A 22,750-nucleotide genomic window follows, 5' to 3' on the forward strand; every position below is an offset into this window, starting at 1 on the left:
GCGACCAAATCAAATATTTTCATCGTTAAAAAAACTTTATAGCATTCAAAATATGGCTTGTATCATTATTAGAGCCCTCTAGACATAAAATAACACCCCTACAGTCATCTTTACACTTGTATTACCCAATATAGTGGACGTAATAAGAGAAAATAAGCCATTTAATACCTCAACAAGACTTGTGCTTGTCTGTATTGCTGTAAATGCATTCCCCAGGGGAACTGCGTGGCGGGACGGACAAGAAGTGACGTCTGGGTTTCCCAGTTGAGTTTTAGCTTGGCGATCAAGTCAGGTGCTTGTCAACAAACATTACAGTAAAATTCCTGACACCTACTGTAGTGACAAGCGTAGAATACTACATATCATCTATGGCTTTGAATGTGTATTCTGAATGCCTTATATTTCTATTTTAATTCATTTATGTTTGAAAATGCTTAATTTAAAACAATATGTAAAATGTGCTTAAACGTGGATAATAATTTACTAACAATATGCCATATTCAACCACAAAACAGCATGATTTATTAATTTATTTATTTTTGAAAAACTGTGATAAAGTGAAGCCGCAAAATTTGAAGCTCAAAGTGGCGAGGAATTACTGCAAATGTGTATTTGCTAACCATATAGCAGCAAATGAAGAGTATGTCCTTAAGCAAGCCGAAGTTTGCTTCTGACTAGCTTCAATGCGACAAGTAAGGGAATGTATGGGAAACACTGGTATTTGATGAAAACATATTTAATGCTCCAATGAATATTTGTAGGTGGCAGAGAATGTGTGTTCATTGGTAATGAAGGAACGTGTCACTCAGGACAGTGCTTTGGGTCATCGATGTGTCTTTGATAGTTTTTGAACAATGGAGCTCTGTGGCAAAGAGGATTCCATCAGCCTCTGAATACACTTATTAGTAGCATCCATTCATGGATGACGTTGGCTTTTCATTCCATTTGCTGACAGTGGGAACACTACAGTATATATCTTTGCAACTGGGATTCATGAAACAGATTTATTTGATGCACTCACAATGACCTTGCTGGAAAAAAAAAGGGTCCGCCACTAAATTCCGACTATTGTCTACATGACACAAGCTATCAACTCAGTGTCCTACAGACATTCCAGTGATCCACGACCACTTAAAGAATCATGCCATGAGGAAATTATGTTACAATCCATCCCTTTTGAAGTGAGACGCAGCCCATTCATATCCATCTGTGTGGACAGACTGCTGTCAGATCATTCAGAGAGTTCACAGGGGTCCTACATCTCAGTTCGACCAGAGATTAATGTTCCCTCTCAATCTCTCACAGCTGCAAATGAAACTGTCAGACAATGCCACAAAATAAACTCTATTGTAGATATTGCTGAATTTTAAATGACAGTCCTGAATGGCTGCGGGGGGGGATAGAATAAATTCCGAGCTTGTTTATGCCGTTCCAAAAATCAACTTAATACAAAAGGGGAGCAGAGGACAAAGCCATCATTTAGCGTGCCCCCTCAGGCAGATAATTGCAAAGATAGTGAGCACCCTATGCATACAGGAACTAAAGCTGGACGCCGACAATTCAATATACCAAGGGCTTTTGTTAACCAGTTCTGAGAATTGTGATGCTGAGCCGCCATTCTTCATCAGCGGAAGGGACGACTCTTGACAGATGGAAGTACTGGAGATCTCTGTCAATGCTTATTTATCCTTTTGCATGCTCACACGACATTGAAATTTTTGTTGCTTAAGTGTTCATAAACCAAACAACTGGGTGGCAGTCTTCCAGCTTCAAACAATTCACTTAAAGCTGCACTTGTATGATTTGCACCAACTTAGACATTGCAAGTAAAGCTTACAAATATACAACATAAATGACAACTGACACACGCGCCCTTGATGCAGACATCAGAAATAAATCCTTTTTTTTTCCATAAGCCCCTGCATGTCAGATACAGTGCATCAAGTACATATCATGCATCTTAATATATGTACAATACACTGGTCATATTTATTACAAAAAAAACAGAATGCACACACTTGAATGCACCATACCATAGCCATACAATCTGATATTTCTTACCACCAGTACATAATGCAAATATGCAGCCTTTTCCTGTACTGTTCTCTGTTTTTCAGCCTTAATTTTTGTATTTAAATGTAGTGTATACACTTTGTGTATTTGTTGGGTTATATGCTGTTGTGACACCTTATTTTCCTTCACAGGATCAATAATGCATATCTATCTAAAAGCAAAAGCAGACAAGATTAACATGCTCTCAAATTCTCAATTCAGCAGTTTGGGCACTCAATGCCACAAAAAACATCTACTCAACACATGCCACTGAATTCTTTAACAAATATAAAATGTTAATAGAGGTTTGGAAAAGGTGTGCATGACAAATATGTCGTGTTTAGATTGTGATTCCAATTCTACCTATGCTACATGTGTCTGTCATCGACAACAAATTGTACTATGCAAAACGCTGTTGACAATTCAATTGGAATTGAACTTCATGACTGCCATTCAAACTGTTGCGCACTGCAACCTACAAACGTAAGTGTTCAGATGCATTGTTGTCTTCCACTAAAATCGGCATGCATGTTATCTCATAAAATTAACTGATTGTGGAGAAAGATTGACTTAAAGTTGTACACCCCGCTCTATGCTAGCATTTCACAATTTTGGATTAACAGTGTTTTGAATCAGATCAAACAAACCACACAGCAGATAAGGTTGAGACACATGCTCTTACAAATACGCCGAATTGTAATGTGTTCGCGGGGTGTCCCTTAAAACAGTTATCCTCCAGCTCATTGCGGATAGTTATTTTGCCCAGACGCAAACGACTGTTAATTGTGGGGATTTACAAGGAAGTCCGTGCCTCAGTGAAAGTAGAGATACAAACCTTTGAACAGGTTTTGCTGTGGACGAACTTACTTTCTGTGCAGCGCATCCCATCAGGAAGAGTAGATATGCTGTCATGAAAACATGGGTCCCCAGCGAGGAAATATAAGTCATTTTCTTCTAATTGTGTGTCTGTTAATGCGACGCACAGTAAAGCGTGTCCTCTTCCCTCTCATTCACCTGAAGTGTCGGGAGCGCGCTTCCATCGTTCATGACGCCGACACAGGACCCGGTGATTCAATCCCCTCCCCCCTGCATAATTTTGCATTTTGAACTATAACTTTTATGGCTATTCTTATAAATCACACAATAGTCAATATATATATATATATATATATATATATATATATATATATATATATATATATATATATATATATATATATATATATATATATATATATATATATATATATATGTATGTATGTATATATATATGTATATATTACATCCTGAATGAATGGCATGCAGAAAGTTTTTGTTTTTAATTCATGTCGTGTTCATTCTTAGTAGCTCCGCTAGGTGGTGCCTGTGCACGTAGAAATACATTATAATAAAATGCGGGTTATAAAGTTTGCTGTTATGACTTGTTTTGTATGATTTTATGGTTTTGTATGGATTTTTTTGTAAGAACAATGCACATTGGCCCAGTCTTACAGGATTAATTTTAGTTCATTTTCACCCCCGTTGCCATATTAAGGTTGAATTTAATTTGCCTATATTTGCCATTAATTCATCATATTATTCAACTGATACATATACACTGTATACATATTCCAATACTGTATTTATTTATTTATGTATTTATTATTAAGAAAACACAGACACTGATCTATGAAGTATTTTTATTTCAGGCACAGTTTCCAGACGGACACATTAAGGGACGGAACGCAAACAGCCACGTAGTAAAAGGCGAAGCTGGTTTGGTGAGCCTTTAGAAGGATTTTGATGCGTCTAAGCAATTTGTCATTTCATAGTTACTAGCCTGGCATTTAAAACATGTTTAACTAAATACTTCTATTATTAGGCTTTTGTGAGGATGAGTAAATCTAGTCTAAACACGGCCTTTGACTGTTTCAGCTACCGCGTTAGCATCTTTGACGTTAGCCTGACAGATTTCCCGTTCGTAAACATACAGTAGCACTAGCTTGCTGGCTAGCACCACATACCAAATACATGGGGGAATTAATAGCTGAAAGATACGGATTTGGTGTTGCTAATAGCCTTTTCGCTAAATTACATGCAATACATATTTATGCTGTTCTTGTCTTGCGTGACACAAACCCATTATGTTAGCCAACTAGTAGAGGTATACCCTGTGGAGGTGCAGTGCTTCTACGTTGTTTAAAAGGTTAGCATTGCATTGAACGTTCCGAGTTTATATGGTCATTAAGACAACAACAACGCCACCCTTCATCTCTTACGTTTCTTGGGTTGAATTTACTAATTTGTTTTCAGTCTCCCTACAGCTAGTTCATCTCAATGGCATTAATGCAATAACATGTACTTAACTATGAAGTCTTCATTCTTTTATTATGTTCTTGAGATAATATTATGATACATTCTGCACTTACTACTGAACAACGTGTCTTTCAACTTTCCTCCTTTATTGATTCATTTATTATTCATTTAGTATTTATTAGTATAGTATTGGGCAACCTACAAACGATTAACTTTACCATTACTCAAAAAAAAGTAAACTTATACATGTTGAACACAACGTGAGGCAACTGCAATGACATGGAGAAGGGGTGGGATTTAATAAGCTCTGCTTCTTCCTACTTCTTTTCAGACATTTTGAATTGTGTAACAAAAACGTGATGTGTAGCAATGTAACCTTGTTGTGCATGTTCGAAATAAACCATCTGGGCTTTGTTTGTGTCTTCCACACCGGTGTTAAGCTTGCTGTTTTTTTGTTTTTAGGGCTGTTTTCCGGTTCCTGGAAGCAGTCCACCTGCTGCCAAGTATGGTGTTCCAATGAGGATCCAGCAGTATTGTTTTATTTGGTTACATTACAGCAATGGATATTAAAAAATAATCCACTGTTCAAATGGAGGTGAATGCTGAGCTATCCAGAGAGGCTGTAGTCTGCAACCTAGAAAGTGAAAAGCAACAAGAGCTTGACAGTATTCCACATGTAAACAAGAGGATACACAATGGTGAGTGCAGATTCTTCCTTGATGGAATACAATTAGGTAGTGTCTTTTCTCTTCACATGAAAACACCTCATCACCTCACAACTTTTCAGTAAGAAAAGTTGCTATTTGCTCATCAAATTTGCATTACATTTGCATATGATTATGTAAAAAGCTGTATGGAAAAAAGCTTGACCTTGTAGGAGACAAAAACGTGATTAAAAACACCTTAATTACGTTTAGAACTACAAATAAACTTGATTCTTGGTTTGTTAATTTAACATTGGCCATCATTTCATCAAAATAAAATAACTTTAATATTTTATCTCGGCCGGCGCCTCACAAAGTTCTCCCATCATACATTGGCGATTGAGAACTTCTTGAAATGACTGAACAGCGAATCCCAGATTAAGGTGTGTTTATTCTATGGCTCACATTAAAGGGATAGTTTGGATTTTTTGACATGAAGTTGTATGACATCCCTATCAGCATCGTAGTCCAATAACAGCGACTTACCCCCCCACTTGGTCCCCTAAGTCCAGTTCTGGTCAGGAACGTAGTTCCACTTAGTTGTGGGGACAATTAAGTCAAGACTTTGGCTTCTCAAAACAATATGCGTTCAAAAGGTTAATACATTTGCATCACAAAAATGCCTTCTCAAAAAAAATCAGACCTCACAAAACACTTGGCGTGAGATATTTGTCTCCGCCTTATTCCTGCGCGCTGTTGCCTTTGCGTTCATGTCTATGTGACGAAGACGCTTTCAACTACTTCCACAATGGAGCGCCGCGGCCATCTTGATTACGTATGTGTTCCACAGCGGAAGAAAATGCGAGTGTCTTTGTCACATTCACATGAACGCGCAGGGATACGGCGGGAGACAGAAGTAATGCCGAGCGTTTTGAGTTTTTGAGAAGGCATTTTCGTGATGCAAATGTTTTAATCTTTTGAATGTGTATTGTTTTGAGAAGCCAAACTCTTTACTTAATTGTCCCCAGCAACTAAGCAGAACTATGTTCTTCATCACAGAAATCTGACCAGAACTGGACTTAGGAGACCAAGTGGGGGGTAAGTCGCTGTTAGTGGACTACACTGCTGATGGGGATGTCATACAACTTCATGTCTTGTGACTGCCTTTGGGCGGGGTGGACCTGTCAACAGCACCCGCCGCTGCTCAGCGAGAACACAAAATGCAGACCATTACGTGCTTTCACCATACCAGAAAACTCCCCAAGGATGCCAGAAAAAGTCGCTAGATTTGTCGCTAATCACATTTGATAAAACATGTCGTCAAGGGGTGTTGGAATGTCGCCAGATCTAGCAACTAAATCAGCAAGTTGGCAGCACTGCTCCTCACCATCAAACCAAAATCTGGTATGCTATGGATGAGCATGATACTGAAAGGTCTTGAGTTTTTTTTTTTATCAGAATGTGAAATTACTGTGTTCTACTTGCGTATGGTCAAAGTTGTTCAACTGGTTTGCCAACACATTCACTTTGCATTCTCCAACAGTGCAGTACCGACTATGACTCACTGTCACATCCCTTGGGACTTGTCTATTTCAGGTCCTGTCAGCTCAGATGTGACGCCAAATGGAGAAGAACTGTCAGAGGGCATTGGTGTTGCTGGGAGCTCCCATATCAATGGGTCCGTGTCTCCGACAGCATTTTCGCAGAGCACAAGCTCCCTAGTCAACTCCCAAACTCAAGAGGCCACCGCAGGTGTGACTGCTTATCCACCCATGATGCTTGAACCTGAGCAGGCTGCTGCTGAGGTCACAGTTCACAGGGGTGATGCATTGCAGTCACTCAGACTCAGTATCCCTATGCAGGAGACTGAATTGTGTAAGCATACATTTGTTGCGTGAATGCCCCCTCTGTACCACCCCCTGTTTAACCCCATTTTGCTGGAAATTTTTATTATTCCTCAAAACTAACACATGCGTTACCTCTACTGTGTTTGTTCTCTGGGTAGATGGAATCAGGGAAAATGACTTTTGTGCAGTCTCCATAGGAATTTCATGGCTTGATTAGAAGGTGCTTGATTTGTAATGGTGTTTCAGTTCACCACTGTCCTCTGGAACAAATCTCTCATCTGTCATGTGGTGCAGGAATAGTGATGTGAATTGCAGTACTTATTTTATCTTTTATTTTTTTTATTACCTCAATTTCAAGTTTGTAAATAACACGGGTGATGCAAGCTGAACCGTTGCATTAGGAGCTCAAAATATGCACATGATATTGCACTGATTGTGACATTTTTTTCAAACAGCTGCAAATGTTAACGTGTCCTTGCTCTGCAGCCAACCAGAAGCCTTCGTTGGAGATGGAAAATGAGGAGAAGATTCGTCTGGAGGCTCGCAGGCGCCTGGAAGAGCAACTTAAACAGTACAGAGTGCAAAGACATAAGGAGAGGGTGAGTTGATACTTGCTTTCACTGTGATGGACATCATTAAATCATACATTTAAATGCATCATGCAGACCTCTTAAAAGTCACTCAGACATCGTTAGCGCAGTCATTTTTACATTCAGCTTTCATGTATTGGTGTATGGTTTAAGTTAGTAATGAAAGGATACAAAATAGATAATACATAGTCTGGTGATAAGGTTATTAAAGGGATACTTCAGATCCTTTGACATGAAGTTGGATGACATCTCCATCGACAGTGACTTATCCCCACTTCATCCTGTGAGCCGAGTTCTGGTCATATTTTGGTGATTAGGTACATAGTTCCAGTTAGTTGGGGGGCCACTTAAAAGGGACCTATTATACTCATTTTCTGTATTTTGTATTGAGTTCTGGACTCCTATAGACAGCTACACATGATAACCCGCACAGAAAGCTTTCTAGATCTTCCAGACTCTGCACCTCTTCCTGCAGTGTTTCCTTGGGGTTCCTGCCTCTCGCCCAAACGGTCTGTGTAAATTACCTGACCCTCCTCCAGGTACACCTCCCGCCGAGCCCACGCTGCTGTGATTGGTCACATTCCCCCCCGCTCGCCGTATGCACACTCTATAATGCTACACAGACAACCGCTTTTGTCCTATTACACAAAATAAACAGTTAGGTCACTGATAAATTGTTACTTACAGCTTGCTCTTCTGACTCTTCAACACGACCAAATAACGATGGAAAGACATCGGACTTCAGCAACAGTTTGGCAGATAGTCCAGCTTTCTATTGGCCCATGTTCACAAAACAGTCCTGTTTGGAGTGCCGTTGACAGATGAGCATATTTTTCTCTTGCTGGCCGGGAATCAGCAACTCCAACCCTTTCTGCCTCATGATTGCCTCTTTAGGCACACCCAAACAAACATTTCCTAGCCATACGTGCTAATACGGTGAACAGAGCAGAGCGGGGGGGAGGGCAGGCCTACAGCTTTTACCTGGGCAAGACCATAGAAGGAAGTCCGGGTTGCGTTGACGGCAGTGGAACTCGGTGTTAAAAAAAAAAAAAAAAAAATCTATAAAACACAGCGTGCAGGGCCATCCAAAACTGCTTTCAGCTCTCACTTCCAAATGCGCAAACCTCATTATCTGACGCGTTGTCATCGTTTAACACGAGAATACAACATTGTAACAACATTTATAGGTCAGAAAAGAGGAAAAGCATAATAGGTTCCTTTTTAAGTAAAGAGTTCAGCTTCTCAAAACAATATGCGTTCAAAAGAGTAATACATTGCGTCACAAAAATGCCTCCTTGAAAAAAATCTGACCTCACAATCGCTTGGTGTTACTTTCTCTCGTCGTATCACTGCACACTGTCGATTGTTGTGTATGTGTTCCACAGCGGATAAAGACCGCTGCGATGTGAGAGTCTCGCATCGCAGCGTGCAGTCCTAAAGTCTTCATCTGCGCATCTAAACACTGTGGAACACGTACAACGGGAGAGAAAGTAACGCAGAGCGATTGTGAGGTCTGATTTTTTTCAAGGAGGCATTTTTGTGATGCAACTGTATTACTCTGTTTGTATTACTCTTTTGAATGCATATTGTTTTGAGAAGCCAAACTCTTCACTTAAATGGCCCCATCAACTAAGCGGAACTACGTTCCTCGACACGGATCTCTGACCAGAACTGGACTCATGGGAAGTCACCGTTGATGTACACTGCTGATGGGGATGTCATACAACTTCATTGTCAAAAAATCCGAACTATCCCTTTTAAAGCAGTTGCAGATGCCGAATTATGTATGTCAGCAAAATATTTTGAAAAGAAGAATACAGAAAAAGTTAGAAGTGAATTTCTTAACACAGAAACCAACCTTGATAAATCAAGATCGCATGGTTGGCAGGTCTGTATTTATTGTGCAAGGTGGGAGTTTTTATTAATAACTGACAGGGGAACTAATCCCATTAATTATGACACGTCTACATTGCGTTGAGCCAGTGTACCTATGGACTTTGTGCACAGATTGGCCAGTGCGAGTACAGCCTTGCAGTGTACACCAGACTTAGCAACGTAAAACCAACTGGCATGTTGCTAGTATAACCAATTATTCTATTTTAGTCTCACCGCAGCACTCCAAAAAGCAGACCATCCAGTACCCTGGATCCAGACCTAATGCTGCATCCTGAGGCTCTTCCCAGAGCCAGTACAGTTGCTATGACCAAGGAGTATTCTTTCCTGAGGACCAGTGTGCCCCGTGGTCCCAAACTGGGGAGCTTAGGAATTCCTCTCCCCAAGGAGAAGAAATCCAGATCCCCCCGCACAAGCAAGATTCACTCTTTGGCTGACTACAAGTCTGCAGAGAATTATGGTGAGGGCGGAGGTGGAGTAAAGACTGCAGACAACACCATGAGCTCCATCCAGTCCACCATCAGCTCTGTAGCCACCCTGTCTGAGGTCAGTGTGATGTCAGAAACCAGCACCTGTGACGGAGAAGGACAGGCCAGTGCTTCTTTGCAGGTCGGGGACAATGTCTCTGAGATTGATGGAAGTGAATTAGAAGCAAGGCCAGGGAATGATGGCAATGACAGCGACAGCTCATCGTACAGCAGTGTGTCAACTCGGGGAACATATGCGACACTCTCTGCTGCTATGGACAGACATCAGGGGCCCTACACGGTGGAAGGACGGGAAATTGCGCCAGAGGCCATGGGTCAATTCCCCTCCCTGCAGGAAGTCTTGCAGGCAGCCAGTGATGAGCAGCACCTTCTGGAGGTAGAGCAAGAAGGCTCAGTTGAACCACGCAGCCGCAGAGACAGCTTTTCTAGCAGGTGTTTATTCATGTGTGGCAGGAATGAGACAATATCATTGATTAGTAATTAATTATTTTAACAGATATTGATTACATTTTTCAGTGTCTCTTTGGAGAGTTCTGTGATGGGACATGATGAAATGCTCCATGTGCTGAAAGAAAAAATGAGACTAGAGGGCCAACTGGAATCTTTGTCATCTGAAGCTAACCAGGTTAGTATGAGGCCAAACAAAACAGTAAGAGAAAAGTGTGCCAGACAGTGTGAAAATCACACAAGTGACATCATGACTGGACAGTAATTGACTAAATTACACATTTGAAAATGGTTGCAACTTAATTAAAATGAATTGAAATGAAAATAATGTATTGTTATTATAGAGAGTGTATATAAACTTAACTGTGAACTGAAAATGTTGTCAACTGAGAATACATACTGATAATCAATACACATGTGCTGTATTCGGTTGTTGTAGCGAGTCTTAATTACTTAGAAACATTGAATAATTTGGAATAAACTCTGATGATCCTGTCCTGGCCACTAGGCTCTCAAGGAGAAGACGGAGTTGCAGGCCCAGCTTGCCACAGTGAATGCTCAGTTGCAGGCTCAGAAGGCCGAGTCTCAGGTTAGCCAGGAGAAGCAGAGCGTTCTTATGACAGAAGTGGGCACACTGCGGCAGAGCTGTAGCCAGCTAGAGAGGGCAATGGTGGAGCTCCAGGGCAATTTGGAGTGCAAAAATGCCAGCTTGGCATCTCTGACCAATGACCTGAAGGTAGCTGAAGACCAGTACAACAGGCTGATGGGGAAGGTGGAGGAAATGCAAAAAACTCTCACATCAAGGGATAGTACAGGTGAGACCTCCGTCAACACAGAGTAAAAACAATTTACTATTTATGATTATTGCCATATTTTCCGCAAAGATTGCCATTCATTGAGATTATCTGTGTCTGTGATTATCAGTGTCGTAAGCGTTCACAACTTGTCTTTACCCAACCTGACTAATTTCCAGCTTTTTTGGGGACCCTAAACAGGATAAGCAGTAGAAAATGGATGGCATTATTTAGACATATGGCGTAAACCTCTCCGCTTACTTTTTGTGCATTTGTAGTTATTAATTTTGCCTGCCACCTTTCCTTGCTGCTTTTTGGATGCCAAATGCATTATTGTAATACATATTACATATTTATTGTTAAATTTTGTAGTCCAGGAAATGAGACTACAAATGGGTGGTCTTCAGAACCAGCTTCAACAGGTCCAGCTGGAGCGCAGTACGCTTCAGAGCCGACTGAAAACCTCCCAGGCAGAGATTGACTCACTCCAGCAGGTCAGGCAGTGGTACCAGCAGCAGCTAGCCCTGGCTCAGGAAGCACGGGTGCGACTGCAAAGTGAAATGGCAAACATGCAGGTAAGATGGACATTTGTTTTTACCATTTACATCAGACAAAAGTTATTGGTACATATAAATGTAAATATGTATACAAAACATTTTTTTTTTCCTAGGCAGGAAAAATGACCCAGATTGGTGTTCTTGAACATCTGAAGCTGGAGAATGTGACTCTGTCCCACCAACTCTCTGAGACCCAACACCGCTCTATCAAGGAAAAAGAGCGTATTGCTGTTCAGCTGCAGAGCATTGAGGTACGGTTTTCTGTACATCTGTTTGCTGATGATTACAAAAGAGACATGAATGTATGAAAAACTTGGTAGATTTATGACAAAAAACATTTCATACTGTGAATAATGTAGACTTTTCAGATCTATCTTTTTCATATGCAAATTAATATTTGATATGGACATTTCACTGTCAATCTTGTAGGCAGACATGATGACCCAGGAAGCCGCTTACAAGCAGATCCAGGATGCTAAGAACATGGTTGAAGATGACCTCCAGCACAAACTAGAAGAATTTGAGGAAGAACGAGAACGCTTAATAAAACTGGCCAACACAGCGAGCAACTTGGAAATGGAACTAGAGCAGGTAGAGAGTTCCTTTTTGTCATTTGAATCTCCGACGAGCACTTGAGTTATTTTAGTTTTTGTGCAGATAGTAAAATTGTAAAGCTGATATTAGTGGTGGCGAGCAGTGAATTGGAGATTAATACTTTTACAACTTCATGGAACAAAACTAGAATTTGAGTTCTGAATGTAGGTCAGTGTTTCCCATACTATAGAAGAGAAGACCTTGCTGGCCCTGACTGTACACCACTATATTATCTGCTCATCCGTCCATCCATCTGGCTGTTAAGTATAAGTGCTGACTGATGTGACAATGTGTTTATTTTATTGTTTGTTTTTTGTCTCCTTCAGATGAAGTTGAACCTCTCTCAGAAGGACACGCAGCTGCAGTCCCTCCAGAGAGAACATCTGGAACTGATGCGCCAACTGACCACCACTCAGGAGAACTTGCATACCAAAGAACAGTCAATCAACCAGCTCGAGGCTCGGTACCTTGAGCTGGAAGCCCAGCTGGCTGAGCTGCAGGCAGAGAGCAATAGCAAGGATGACAACATCCAGTACCTGCAGAACGAGAAGATTGTTCTAGAGGTAGCATTGCAAGCAGCCAGAGCCGACAAGAGCCAACTTGATGAGAGTGCTGAACGACTAGGAGAGGACGTTCTGGTGGCCTCGGATATCTTAGATCAGCTCAAACAAGAAGTTCAGGTCAAAGCCAATCAGGTGCGAAACAAATGCCAGCTGCGCATTTGAGATGACTGTCATCACAGAAATACATTACAAATGAATTAATAGAAGTTTCTTGTTAAATGAATTACCTGTTTGCTAATCTGTTATTTAAGATCTGTTATTCATTTAAATTGCTCTTATTACTGTTCTACTGCACTGTTTTGAAATTTTGATTAACTTTGACTCTGATGTATGATGTGTATTTGCTTTGTTATAGATTGAAACGCTAAAACAAGAAAATAGTTCCCTGAAGAAACAAGCTCAGAAACTGAAGGAACAGTTCCAACAACAAAAGGTAATACATCAGAATTACAAAGTTAGTGGAAGCTGTTGGTTGGAAGTGCAATATTTGCCTTTACGTAATCCTGTCAGAATCTCCCAGCTGGCCAATGCTGATGTTGTCGTGGGAGGATGTATTGTAGAACCAAATGGCTGTCAACTCTGTAATGAACAGAGTGTTGATTGATCTGCCTCACTGGGTTGAGAAATCGTGGATGCTGCTTAGTTTGCAATGAAAAGCTTTATAAAGTGGGAGTGATTTGACAGATTTTAAGACTTCAGTTTATCCAAGCTGTTTGCTTTCATACATGGCATTTTCATGATTGGAGGCCACAAACACGTTTTATTCTGATTCAACGTGGATGTCGACAAATGCCTGACAAAGTGGATTACATTATTGAGAATATTATACCTTTTTTATTCTGTTTCCTTTCACAGGTGATGGTGGAAGCCTACCGCCGGGATGCCAGCTCCAAAGAACAATTAATCAGTGAGCTCAAGTCTACTAAAAAGCGTCTTTTGGCAGAAGTAAAGGACCTAAAACAAGCGGTACTGGATGCCGAGGGGGAGAAACAGAAGGCTGAGTCGGAGCAGGCCCGGCTGCAGAAAGAAGTGCTCAGAGTCCAGGAGCATATGAATAACATGGAACTGCATTTGCAAGACATTCAGAGAGAACGAGACCAGCTTGAAACACAAATCCAGGTAATTACAGCAGAGGTCCTTCAATTTTGTCAGTATTTGTAAAGTTGATGCTGATGATTTAAGTACAGTAGATCATATATACAGTGAAAATTGAGCTCCTTTTCACAGGGTTTACGTTCCACCCCGTCAGAGAATGACAAAATTTGCGAGTAATTGATAGGCCCATAAAAATGTATTTTTTTAACACACAGTTCGCTCCTCTATCTCCAAACCCTCCCGCTAGCTTGATGCTGACCTTCTCGTACGATTTCGGATCAATATTTGCAATAAAACTGACTGTTGTAAATATTAGATTCAACTCCAGAACCATCTCTTCAATAGCCATTGTTCACTAGCGACGGAAGCTAACAGGCTAAAAGCTAAATGCACAATCCAGGTTTAAACCCAAAATATGCCTCACACGCTTATTAAACATGTCACCAGATCTCGTGAGATTAAAACATGTCAGAGATTTCTTGCTCAGACAAAATATCTGTTTCGTGGGCACTAGGCCTGAGACCATAAGAAATTAATTAATCACAATAAATTAAAATGTACTTGATAATTGTGCCAGCCTCCATATATCGCCATGTGCAAGCCTGTATGTTTTCCATCTTCTGCCTCACATAGGCAGGAAGAGGATTCACTCTGTGAATTGGTTTCAGCACCTTTGCGTGTTTGTTCCATAGAACAATGGTATGAACGGTGTGAGCCCTTTTGTCAATCTTACAGTCTCTTTGTTTCGGTGGGTGGTGGCGGAGCTGGTAGCATACACACAGTGTATGAATATGAGTGTAGAATAGTGTAACGTAGTAGAAAATAAATTCAGAAACTACAATGTATTGTCGTATTTTTTCATTGTGCTTTTCTTAAAAGTAAAATCTGGTCTTGTTCTCAGAGACCCAATCTCTGGTATCGCCTCATCTCATGAGTGTCTCATGACCCCCCTAATAATAGTACTCACCACTAATGAGTGATAATGGAAGCTGATCAATGAACAGATGGAATCAGAGTGAGGGTGTAGCCAGTCACAGCACACAACTATGGTGCTTTCAAGGACAGCCAAACAAAGTGCGACATGTTGACGCTTGGCAAAAAACCATGAGTAAATAAAAAAGACATAAACAAAAAAAATGTGAACCAATAGTGGTACATTTATATTATCGATTATACCTGAATTTCCATATTTATAAATTAATAACAACTTAGTGTGAACGTGACATGTTTTTTTGTGTAGAAAACTGCGAAGCACTAAAAACTGACTTTTTGAGAGGAAAAAAAAAATTAACCAAAGATCGATGAATTTTTGGGGAAGTGAATGAATCGTGAATGTGCAGGTATCCATCATATTGATATTTTTCCCCTCCCAGTCTTTACAGTTTGATCAGAGTCAGCTGATGGCAGTGACAGAAGAGAATGATGGTCTGAGAAAACAAGTAGAGAAAATGGAAGCAGAAGCCAAGAAGTAAGTTGTGGTCTTCATGGAGCTTTGTTACATGTGAAGGACTGACAGTTATTTTTTTTGGCACATGATTAGTACCATATCTATAATGAGATCATTTCATTGCTTACATTGTGTCTGTGCGTATAAACCAGATTTGTGACATCACAAATCCTTTGAAATATGATATCGGTTTAATATTCAGAATGTATGAAACCTACATGTACATTAAGCACACTGAAACACTTCTGTTAGAAAGCATGTCTGCAATATAAACAACATATTTTTAAGATGTATTTTCAACCTTATTTTTATTATTTATATGAAACAGAGCCATCTCAGAACAGAAAGTGCGGATGAAGCGGCTGGGGACAGATTTGACCAGCGCTCAGAAGGAGATGAAGGCCAAACACAAGGCCTATGAGAATGCTGTCGGAATCCTAAGTAGGAGACTGCAAGAGGCCCTGACCGACAAGGAGACTGCAGAGACTGAGCTGGCGAAGCTCAAAGCCCAGGTGTCAGATGGAGGAAACAACCAAGTCCTCCAGGTATAAGCCAGAACTCATGAATCTTAAAGCACTTTGGAATATTTAAACAACTGATATTTTGAGATGTTCTTTCCATGCACTTTACCCCAACTGTTTTAAAATTAAAGCAATGTTTTTTTTTGTGAATTTCATTACATTTTTGTCATATTTATCTCACAGTAAGAAGACTTTTGCAATCACATTTCTAAATGGCTTATGGGTCTTAATCAAGTCATCATTAATGAAAAAAAAAAGTAATTTCTGATTAATTCAAACAACAACAACAACAAAAACACCTGTCTTAATATGTCACCCAGGAGAAGATTGAAGCTCTTCAGACTGAGCTGCAGGCTGTGACTAAAAGCAAGACCATGTTAGAGAAGGAGCTCCAGGAAGTCATTACCCTTACTTCCACAGAGTTAGAAGACTATCAGGAGAAGGTACTGGAGCTGGAAGACGAGGTGAGACATCAGATACTTTCTCACTCAATGCTTTGCTGTCTATTGCATATTTGTATGATTTTATGTTAATGTATAATCATGTTTCATTTCTTCAAAGCTTCAAGAGTCGCGATGCTTCAAGAAGCGCATCCGAAAACTAGAAGATTCCAACAAGAAGCTAGCACTTGAGCTGGAACATGAAAAAGGAAAATTGGCTGGGTTGACACAGTCTCACGGTGCACTGCGGGAACATGCCAATATCTTGGAATCTGCTTTAGCTAAGCGAGAGGCTGATCTTGTACAGCTGAACTTGCAGGTAAAAGAGAAATTGAAACAGGTTTTACCAGATTAAATTGTTTGTTGTGCCTTTTGTGAAACAGTCATGTCAAAACTATGAATAGAATTTTCATCTACCGTAATTTCCAGTGTATAAGCCGCGCCGGTGTATAAACAGCACCCTCTAAATTTAGAGGAAGAACAGATTTGTACATATATAAGCCGCACCGGACTATAGCTGCACATGTCCACTTCATAAAATGTTGTGGAGTCCGTGAGGACCCGACAGCTATTTATTTTACAGGAGCCTATCATGAGCTATTAAAAAAACGCATGACAAGTTTGTCAGCACATTGGAAATTGCAGGAGGTCATTACCCAATAGAACAGTTAGACTCACGGTGTCTTCTTACTCATCACACATCAACTTAACGCTCAAAAGGTATAACTAATAAATATACAAACATGTACCAATAATTAAAAATAAAAAAAAAAAAAAAGTTTTCCATAATGCATTTGAGCAAAGCATTTCATTGGAGGACAACCGGTAGAGAAAATCGATGGATGAATGGCACACCCAGGGGGCTCAAATAAAGTGCTACCTGGCCCTCATGGACTTGTGACCCACAAAATGCCATTTTATGACGTGGACATGTGCGGCTTATAGTCCAGTGCGGCTTATATATGAATAGATCTGATTTTTCTCTCTAAATTTAGTGGGTGCGGCTTAAACACCTGCGTGCCGTATACAGTGTTCCCTCGTTTATCGCGGGGGATAGGTTCCCAAAATAGCCCGCAATAAGTGAAATCCGGGAAGTAGCTGACTTTATTTGTTTGGAATTATTATATGTTTTAAAGCTGTACAACCCCTCACAATACACTTTATACACTTTTCTCAGACTGGCACACATTTTGTCACATTTCTCTCTTGTTTAAACACTCTCAAAGTTCAAATTTTGCTTGAATTTTAATGATCAATCGCTTGGACACAAATTATTAAGTGACTCACTGTATTCACTCCTGACGTGCCTCGTTCCAGCGCCGTTCCAGCTGTAGTGTTTTTGTATCCTTGTTAAATCATATTGCTACTGTTGTAGTGTTTTACTACTCCTCGTCCTCCATGAACCGAAGATTCATTTACAGTATACCATAATGGCGATCATACAACTATGATCGTTAGCAAACAGGAAACACGGCAGTGGTGCACGAATGAGATTGATTGATTGACAATGGTCTACAGCCAAACAGAACGCAGAACACAATGGGTGGGTTCTCCCTTAGCCAATCAGGACTGTTGTGGCTCTATATTTAGCCGATGGGGTGGAAAACCCTCGTGCAAAACCCTCTACTGGTAGCAGTAGTAAATACAATAACACACAATTTTTCTTCAGGTTCAAGCTGTTCTTAAGCGCAAAGAGGAGGAAGACCAACAAATGAAACAGGTGGTGCAAACTCTACAGCTTGCTTTGGAAAAAGAGAAAACCAAAGTCAAAGATCTTAAAGAACAGGTACGAGCTCTCTGTCCAACAGTAGTTGACTTTTTTTTTATATATATATATATATATATATTTCTTTTACTTTGCAAAGGTTTGAATCTTATGTAATTGGTTTTAGCAAAGAAAATTGCTTTTTTGGTGCTATTTTGGTCACAATGATTTACTGCATCTTTCAGGTAGCAGCAGCAAAGGCTGAAGCAGCCCACAATCGGAGACACTACAGAGCTGCCATGTTGGAGCTATCAGAGATCAAGAAAGACCTGCAGACCAAAGAGGACTTAGTCAAAGCTCTGCAACATGAAGCCCACAATCTACAGTACGCATATTAGTTAAAGAATACAAATGCATAGGCAAATGACATAAATACTTCTTTTGTTGAAAAAGGAGTGTGTAGCTATCATCCCATATTCATCGATTAGGGTCTCAAGAACTATCAAAGTTTCTTGGGAATTAACTGGATATATTGAGGATAAGCAGCATAGAAAATGGATGGATGGATGGATGGATAATGACAATTTACCGTAATTAATTAATTAATTAATAATGAATTTCACATTTTCTACTAAGGGAATATGCTGGAAAAAAATTCTCAAGCATGCCTATTGGCATTTATATATTAGATTTATAATACAATATTATCATTATCCTTCCCATGTAAACTGGATGAAAATGATCATTTCATTAGTTAATTTGAAATGGAAGTTTTTTTTATTTTTATTTTCAAACCTATTTATCATTGGATACATTTACAGGTCTCAGGATGAGAAGCATGCTCAGGAGATCTCCAGCTTTCAAGAAGAGCTGGCTGAGGCCCATTCCCAGCTCCAGATCCTTCAGAAACAACTAGACGACGAGCTGTCAAAACAGCCGCTCACTAATCAAGAGGTAAGGAGTTGAAATATTTTGTTGTGATGATATTTTATTTGCATACCAGTGAGAGACTGTTATTAATGAAAATGCTTCACGTTATTTTTTACAACCACAAAGAAAATAAATATAATTATGAGTGCAAATGTGCTCTGACCAACACTTGGTCTTGTCCAAAGTCTGACATTGACTGCCTTCACAGGTTGAAGACCTGAAGTGGGAGGTAGAACAGAGGCAGAGGGAGATTGAGGCTCAGAAGCAGCAGTTGGAGATGATAGGGCAATGCCACCACAGAGAGCTTGACAACCTGCAGACAGCTTTGCAGGCCAGTATTCATTTTCACAAAAGCATCAAAGTAAATGATGTGCTCCTTTTCAAATGGATCTATACATTCTCTTCTTTCACAGAGCATCAAGGTTGAGTTGGAGGCAGTCCAGGAGGAGCTGAGTGGCACACGGAAGGACAAGTTTATGCTCCAAGCAAAAGTGGGTGAGCTAAGGAACAGCATGAAGACGGTCTTGCTACAGAACCAGCAACTCAAGCAGGACTTCAAACAGAACCGTCTAAGGAAGGTGATGCATCGATTTGCTTGAGTTGACCTTTGACATTTTGTATACCAGTGTCATTGTTTGAACATAAGACACAATAGGTGAAATTATTATTAGTTTACTCTTTTTTTTTCTTGTACATACTGGTTTTACTGTGTTGCCTTAAAAGTCAAATTAGTTGTGAAGGAATTGTGCAGAAAAGGCTATTACACAGTTGACCGGTGCAAGACAGTTTTGTTTTCATCAGCAAAAGAAGATCTAAAGTATGGTTCAAGACATACTACTTGTGGGAAGTCCAATTCCTAATACACAGCTAAACACCAATGTACAGGGGAGACCCACATATTTGCGACTCAGCATTCACAACCACACAAATTCGCCCACCCCACCATTTTGTCCTGAGAATTGCCTTAATTTATTGCTAGAAAAGCAATCTCATTTGACCTACTTTGATAAAGCTTGATTTGCACAGAAAGTACCGTTGTCAGAGGCAAACATCAACTTGCTTGAGGAGGTGTTCTTTGTATGCAGTGAATCAGCTAGATATATATTTACACTCTTACTCACACATCACAAACCAACAGGAGCTTATCAACTCAAGTGCCTACCTTATTCACCGTGCCACCAAAAATAACACATCAAGTAGCACATGGGCTATGCAGGTATCGAAATAGACTTATATATACATGCCAAACAATACTTTTTTATACAAAATTATAACCCGCAATGCATGCAGGGAAGCTCTTGCGCAGACTTCCCCTACACGAAGTTACCCAGCATGCCCCGCGGGTTATACGTTAGTTTCAAATTATATTGTTTTGAAAAGCGGGGATCTCCTGTATCCATTCATTCATTACAATATCTCAAAACACACTCAGTACAATTTAAAAACGTATTGGTGTTCTAGCATTTCACACTGGTTGTTGTCAAGCTGCAGTGTACATATATTCATTTGCCTAAGAATGCTAAACATAGCTCATTCAATTGTGGTATTGTTGGAACAGCAACGAATGGAGTTGAAAAGTGAAGGGAACCCCTCCAACCCAGTGACGCCGGTCAAGATCCCCGACTGCCCGGTGCCTGCCTCACTGCTTGATGAGTTGCTAAAACCTTCAACGTCGGTTAACAAGGAGCCCCTCAACAACTTGCACAATTGTTTACGGCAGCTCAAGTAAGATTCCCTTGCACGTAATTCATATTACCTGCATATGTAACGGAAGGCAGCTTTCCCAAGTCTAGTCTGCATATGCTATGATTGTATTTATTTTTTGTCAGGGAGGAGATGGACAGCCTCCAAAAGCAGATGGAAGAACACACAGTAACAGTGCATGAGTCAATGAGCTCATGGCCAAATACAGAGGAAGGACTGGCTCAACTGGGGCTTCATAACAACATCTCTGATGCATCACCATCACTAAACAACGTGGTGGTGGCAAATAATAATGAAGTGGAACAGCAGCAGTCATGAGAACTTTTCTCAGGCTATGATGACAGTGGAGTTTCATCCACCAAGCCATTGTTAGCCCTTTATTATATTTCTCTCTTGTTAACAATTGCTGCCAACATTTGGCATTCTCATTTATTTTAGGGTAAAACTTTATCTATCATAGCTTTATTTTTCCTTCTATTATTTGACGGTTGTTTATATTTGTTTGTCCCCTTTTCAAATGTATTTATTTATTAAGTTAAGGAATTACAACAACCATCCCCAAGAGAAAACCTTGATAATTTGATTTAAAGGGATAGTTTGTTGGGGTTTTTTTTTTACATTTGCACAGTTGTATGACGTCCCCATCAGCGATGTAGTCCATCAACTGTGAATTAGCCCGCACTTGGTTCCGTGAGCCAAGTTCTGGTCGGATTTTGGTGATGAGAAGCCGTCTTCACCACATACACAACAATGGACATGTGACAGCATGCAGTTATACAATAGAAGAGAGAAAGTAACACGATTGGGAGGCTGGATTTTTTTTCGAGGAGGCATTTTTGTGATGCAAATGTATTACGCTTTTGAATGCATATTGTTTTGAGAAGCCAAACTCTATACTTAAGTAACCCCAGCAAGTAACCGGAACTACGTTTCCCATCACCGAAATCCGACCAGAGCTGGGCTCACGGGACCAAGTGCGGGTTAAGTCACTGCCAATGGACTACACTGCTGATGGGGATGCCATACAACTTCATGTCAAAAATCCGAACTATTCCTTTAACTTACAGCAATGGTCTGGTTATCACTTTAAATTATTCTTCTAATAATTTGGAATCATTGACTGACAATATTTGAAAGAGATGTGGTAAGTCAGCGTGAATGGCTGGGAACACTTCTTCCATTTCTTTGTGCCTGTACATGGCTGATGTCATTCCTGTAGGGTTTAACTAACACATCTAAGCAGCTGGTGATGGAACATTATTGCACGTTTTCATATAACAATGCACACTTCTTCACATTTTCGTTGCCTTTTGTTAAAATCCAGTGGGTCTTCATGTTTATTGTAACCAAACTCTAAAACTACTCTAAAATTACTCGGTTATCTTTGGCATATGTTATCTAGGTTTTGTTTTGTTATGTTTTGTTTTTCTAGCATGGACTGCAGTAATTTGCTGGTGGATAAAGCCTTAAGCATTTTTTTAACCATACTGTAATGGAATCTGGTTGAATGAGCATACTAATTTTGTGTAATACGTAAAATATATTGAGTGTGAAAATATGCATGAGTGGGCAATATGAACTGACAGCTTGCCAGTTGATCCACACAACTGAAATAGCAAGTAACATAATGCAAAATTGTTACTACTTACAAACATACATTTTCATTTGTTACGTGTGGTACAAGGTGATGACAAATGACTACTCCTGTTATCAAATTCTAAACTTGTTTTATACTTAAATGATGGCTGCTGGGATAAGTTGATTGTTTCCAGATGTTAATATATATATTTTTCTTGTATCAGTGTAAATGAATCATTGTTTATTGGTGTAAAGAGGAAAAAATGCAAGCTATCTAATACAAATGTGTTATTTCTGGCAAAGCTGTGTTACAGTTAAGCAAAAGAATGGTCCCATCTGACAGCGAGAGAGCTTTCTGTAGCTGCTAGTAAGGGAATTTCATCTAAATGTTAAAACCCTTAACTGTACAGCGATCATCTATTTCTAAAGGGAATGGCTTAAAATGTGTTCAACAATAATGCTCATCTGGCTCTGAAACTGAAACTTTTCATTGTCATGTTACGTTTTCTTTTTTTCTAATGATTAAAATGGACTGATGTTGAAATGTCCAATTGTGTGAAATGTAT

General features: G+C 39.9%; 2 protein-coding genes across 4 annotated transcripts in view; one reads left to right on the forward strand and one right to left on the reverse strand.

Annotated features, from left to right (window-relative positions):
* The window catches only part of si:dkey-112e17.1 (uncharacterized), a 45,099-nt gene extending 42,032 nt beyond the window's left edge, over nucleotides 1–3,067 (reverse strand). Inside the window, exon 1 of the mRNA XM_054773623.1 lies at nucleotides 2,920–3,067. Coding sequence (XP_054629598.1) covers nucleotides 2,920–3,000 — 81 coding nt within the window. The 5' untranslated portion in view covers nucleotides 3,001–3,067. The remainder of the gene's footprint in view (nucleotides 1–2,919) is intronic.
* Nucleotides 3,068–3,754: 687 nt separating this feature from the next.
* Nucleotides 3,755–22,722, forward strand: golga3 (golgin A3). Of its 3 annotated transcripts, XM_054774359.1 has the most exons (25): nucleotides 3,755–3,812; nucleotides 4,810–5,045; nucleotides 6,588–6,866; nucleotides 7,325–7,437; nucleotides 9,532–9,867; nucleotides 9,931–10,241; nucleotides 10,326–10,434; nucleotides 10,765–11,071; nucleotides 11,423–11,625; nucleotides 11,721–11,858; nucleotides 12,037–12,198; nucleotides 12,528–12,896; nucleotides 13,120–13,197; nucleotides 13,620–13,883; nucleotides 15,233–15,327; nucleotides 15,635–15,851; nucleotides 16,148–16,291; nucleotides 16,389–16,586; nucleotides 17,937–18,053; nucleotides 18,218–18,357; nucleotides 18,794–18,926; nucleotides 19,111–19,233; nucleotides 19,316–19,480; nucleotides 20,461–20,627; nucleotides 20,732–22,722. In XM_054774359.1, exons 2-25 carry the CDS (start codon nucleotides 4,937–4,939, stop codon nucleotides 20,922–20,924), a joined length of 4,470 nt encoding a protein of 1,489 aa, XP_054630334.1. In that variant the 5' UTR covers nucleotides 3,755–3,812; nucleotides 4,810–4,936; the 3' UTR covers nucleotides 20,925–22,722. The 3 variants fall into 3 exon arrangements, with proteins under 3 accessions (XP_054630334.1, XP_054630333.1, XP_054630335.1); XM_054774358.1 differs by having other exon boundaries at nucleotides 9,532–10,241; XM_054774360.1 differs by having other exon boundaries at nucleotides 6,588–6,743; nucleotides 9,532–10,241.
* Nucleotides 22,723–22,750: the final 28 nt, after the last annotated feature.

Source organism: Dunckerocampus dactyliophorus, chromosome 4, assembly GCF_027744805.1.
Source record: "Dunckerocampus dactyliophorus isolate RoL2022-P2 chromosome 4, RoL_Ddac_1.1, whole genome shotgun sequence".
In the NCBI taxonomy this organism is placed as follows: Eukaryota; Metazoa; Chordata; class Actinopteri; order Syngnathiformes; family Syngnathidae; genus Dunckerocampus; species Dunckerocampus dactyliophorus.

What these genes read in the sequence shown, in the direction of transcription:
- golga3 (XM_054774358.1), top strand. Translation starts at nt 4,937, where the DNA reads ATGGAGGTGAATGCTGAGCTATCCAGAGAGGCTGTAGTCTGCAACCTA. An exon ending in ATGGAAGCAGAAGCCAAGAA is followed by an intron (nt 15,328 to 15,634) that starts GTAAGTTGTGGT and finishes TATATGAAACAG; the next exon opens with AGCCATCTCAGAACAGAAAG. An exon ending in TCAAAGATCTTAAAGAACAG is followed by an intron (nt 18,054 to 18,217) that starts GTACGAGCTCTC and finishes TGCATCTTTCAG; the next exon opens with GTAGCAGCAGCAAAGGCTGA.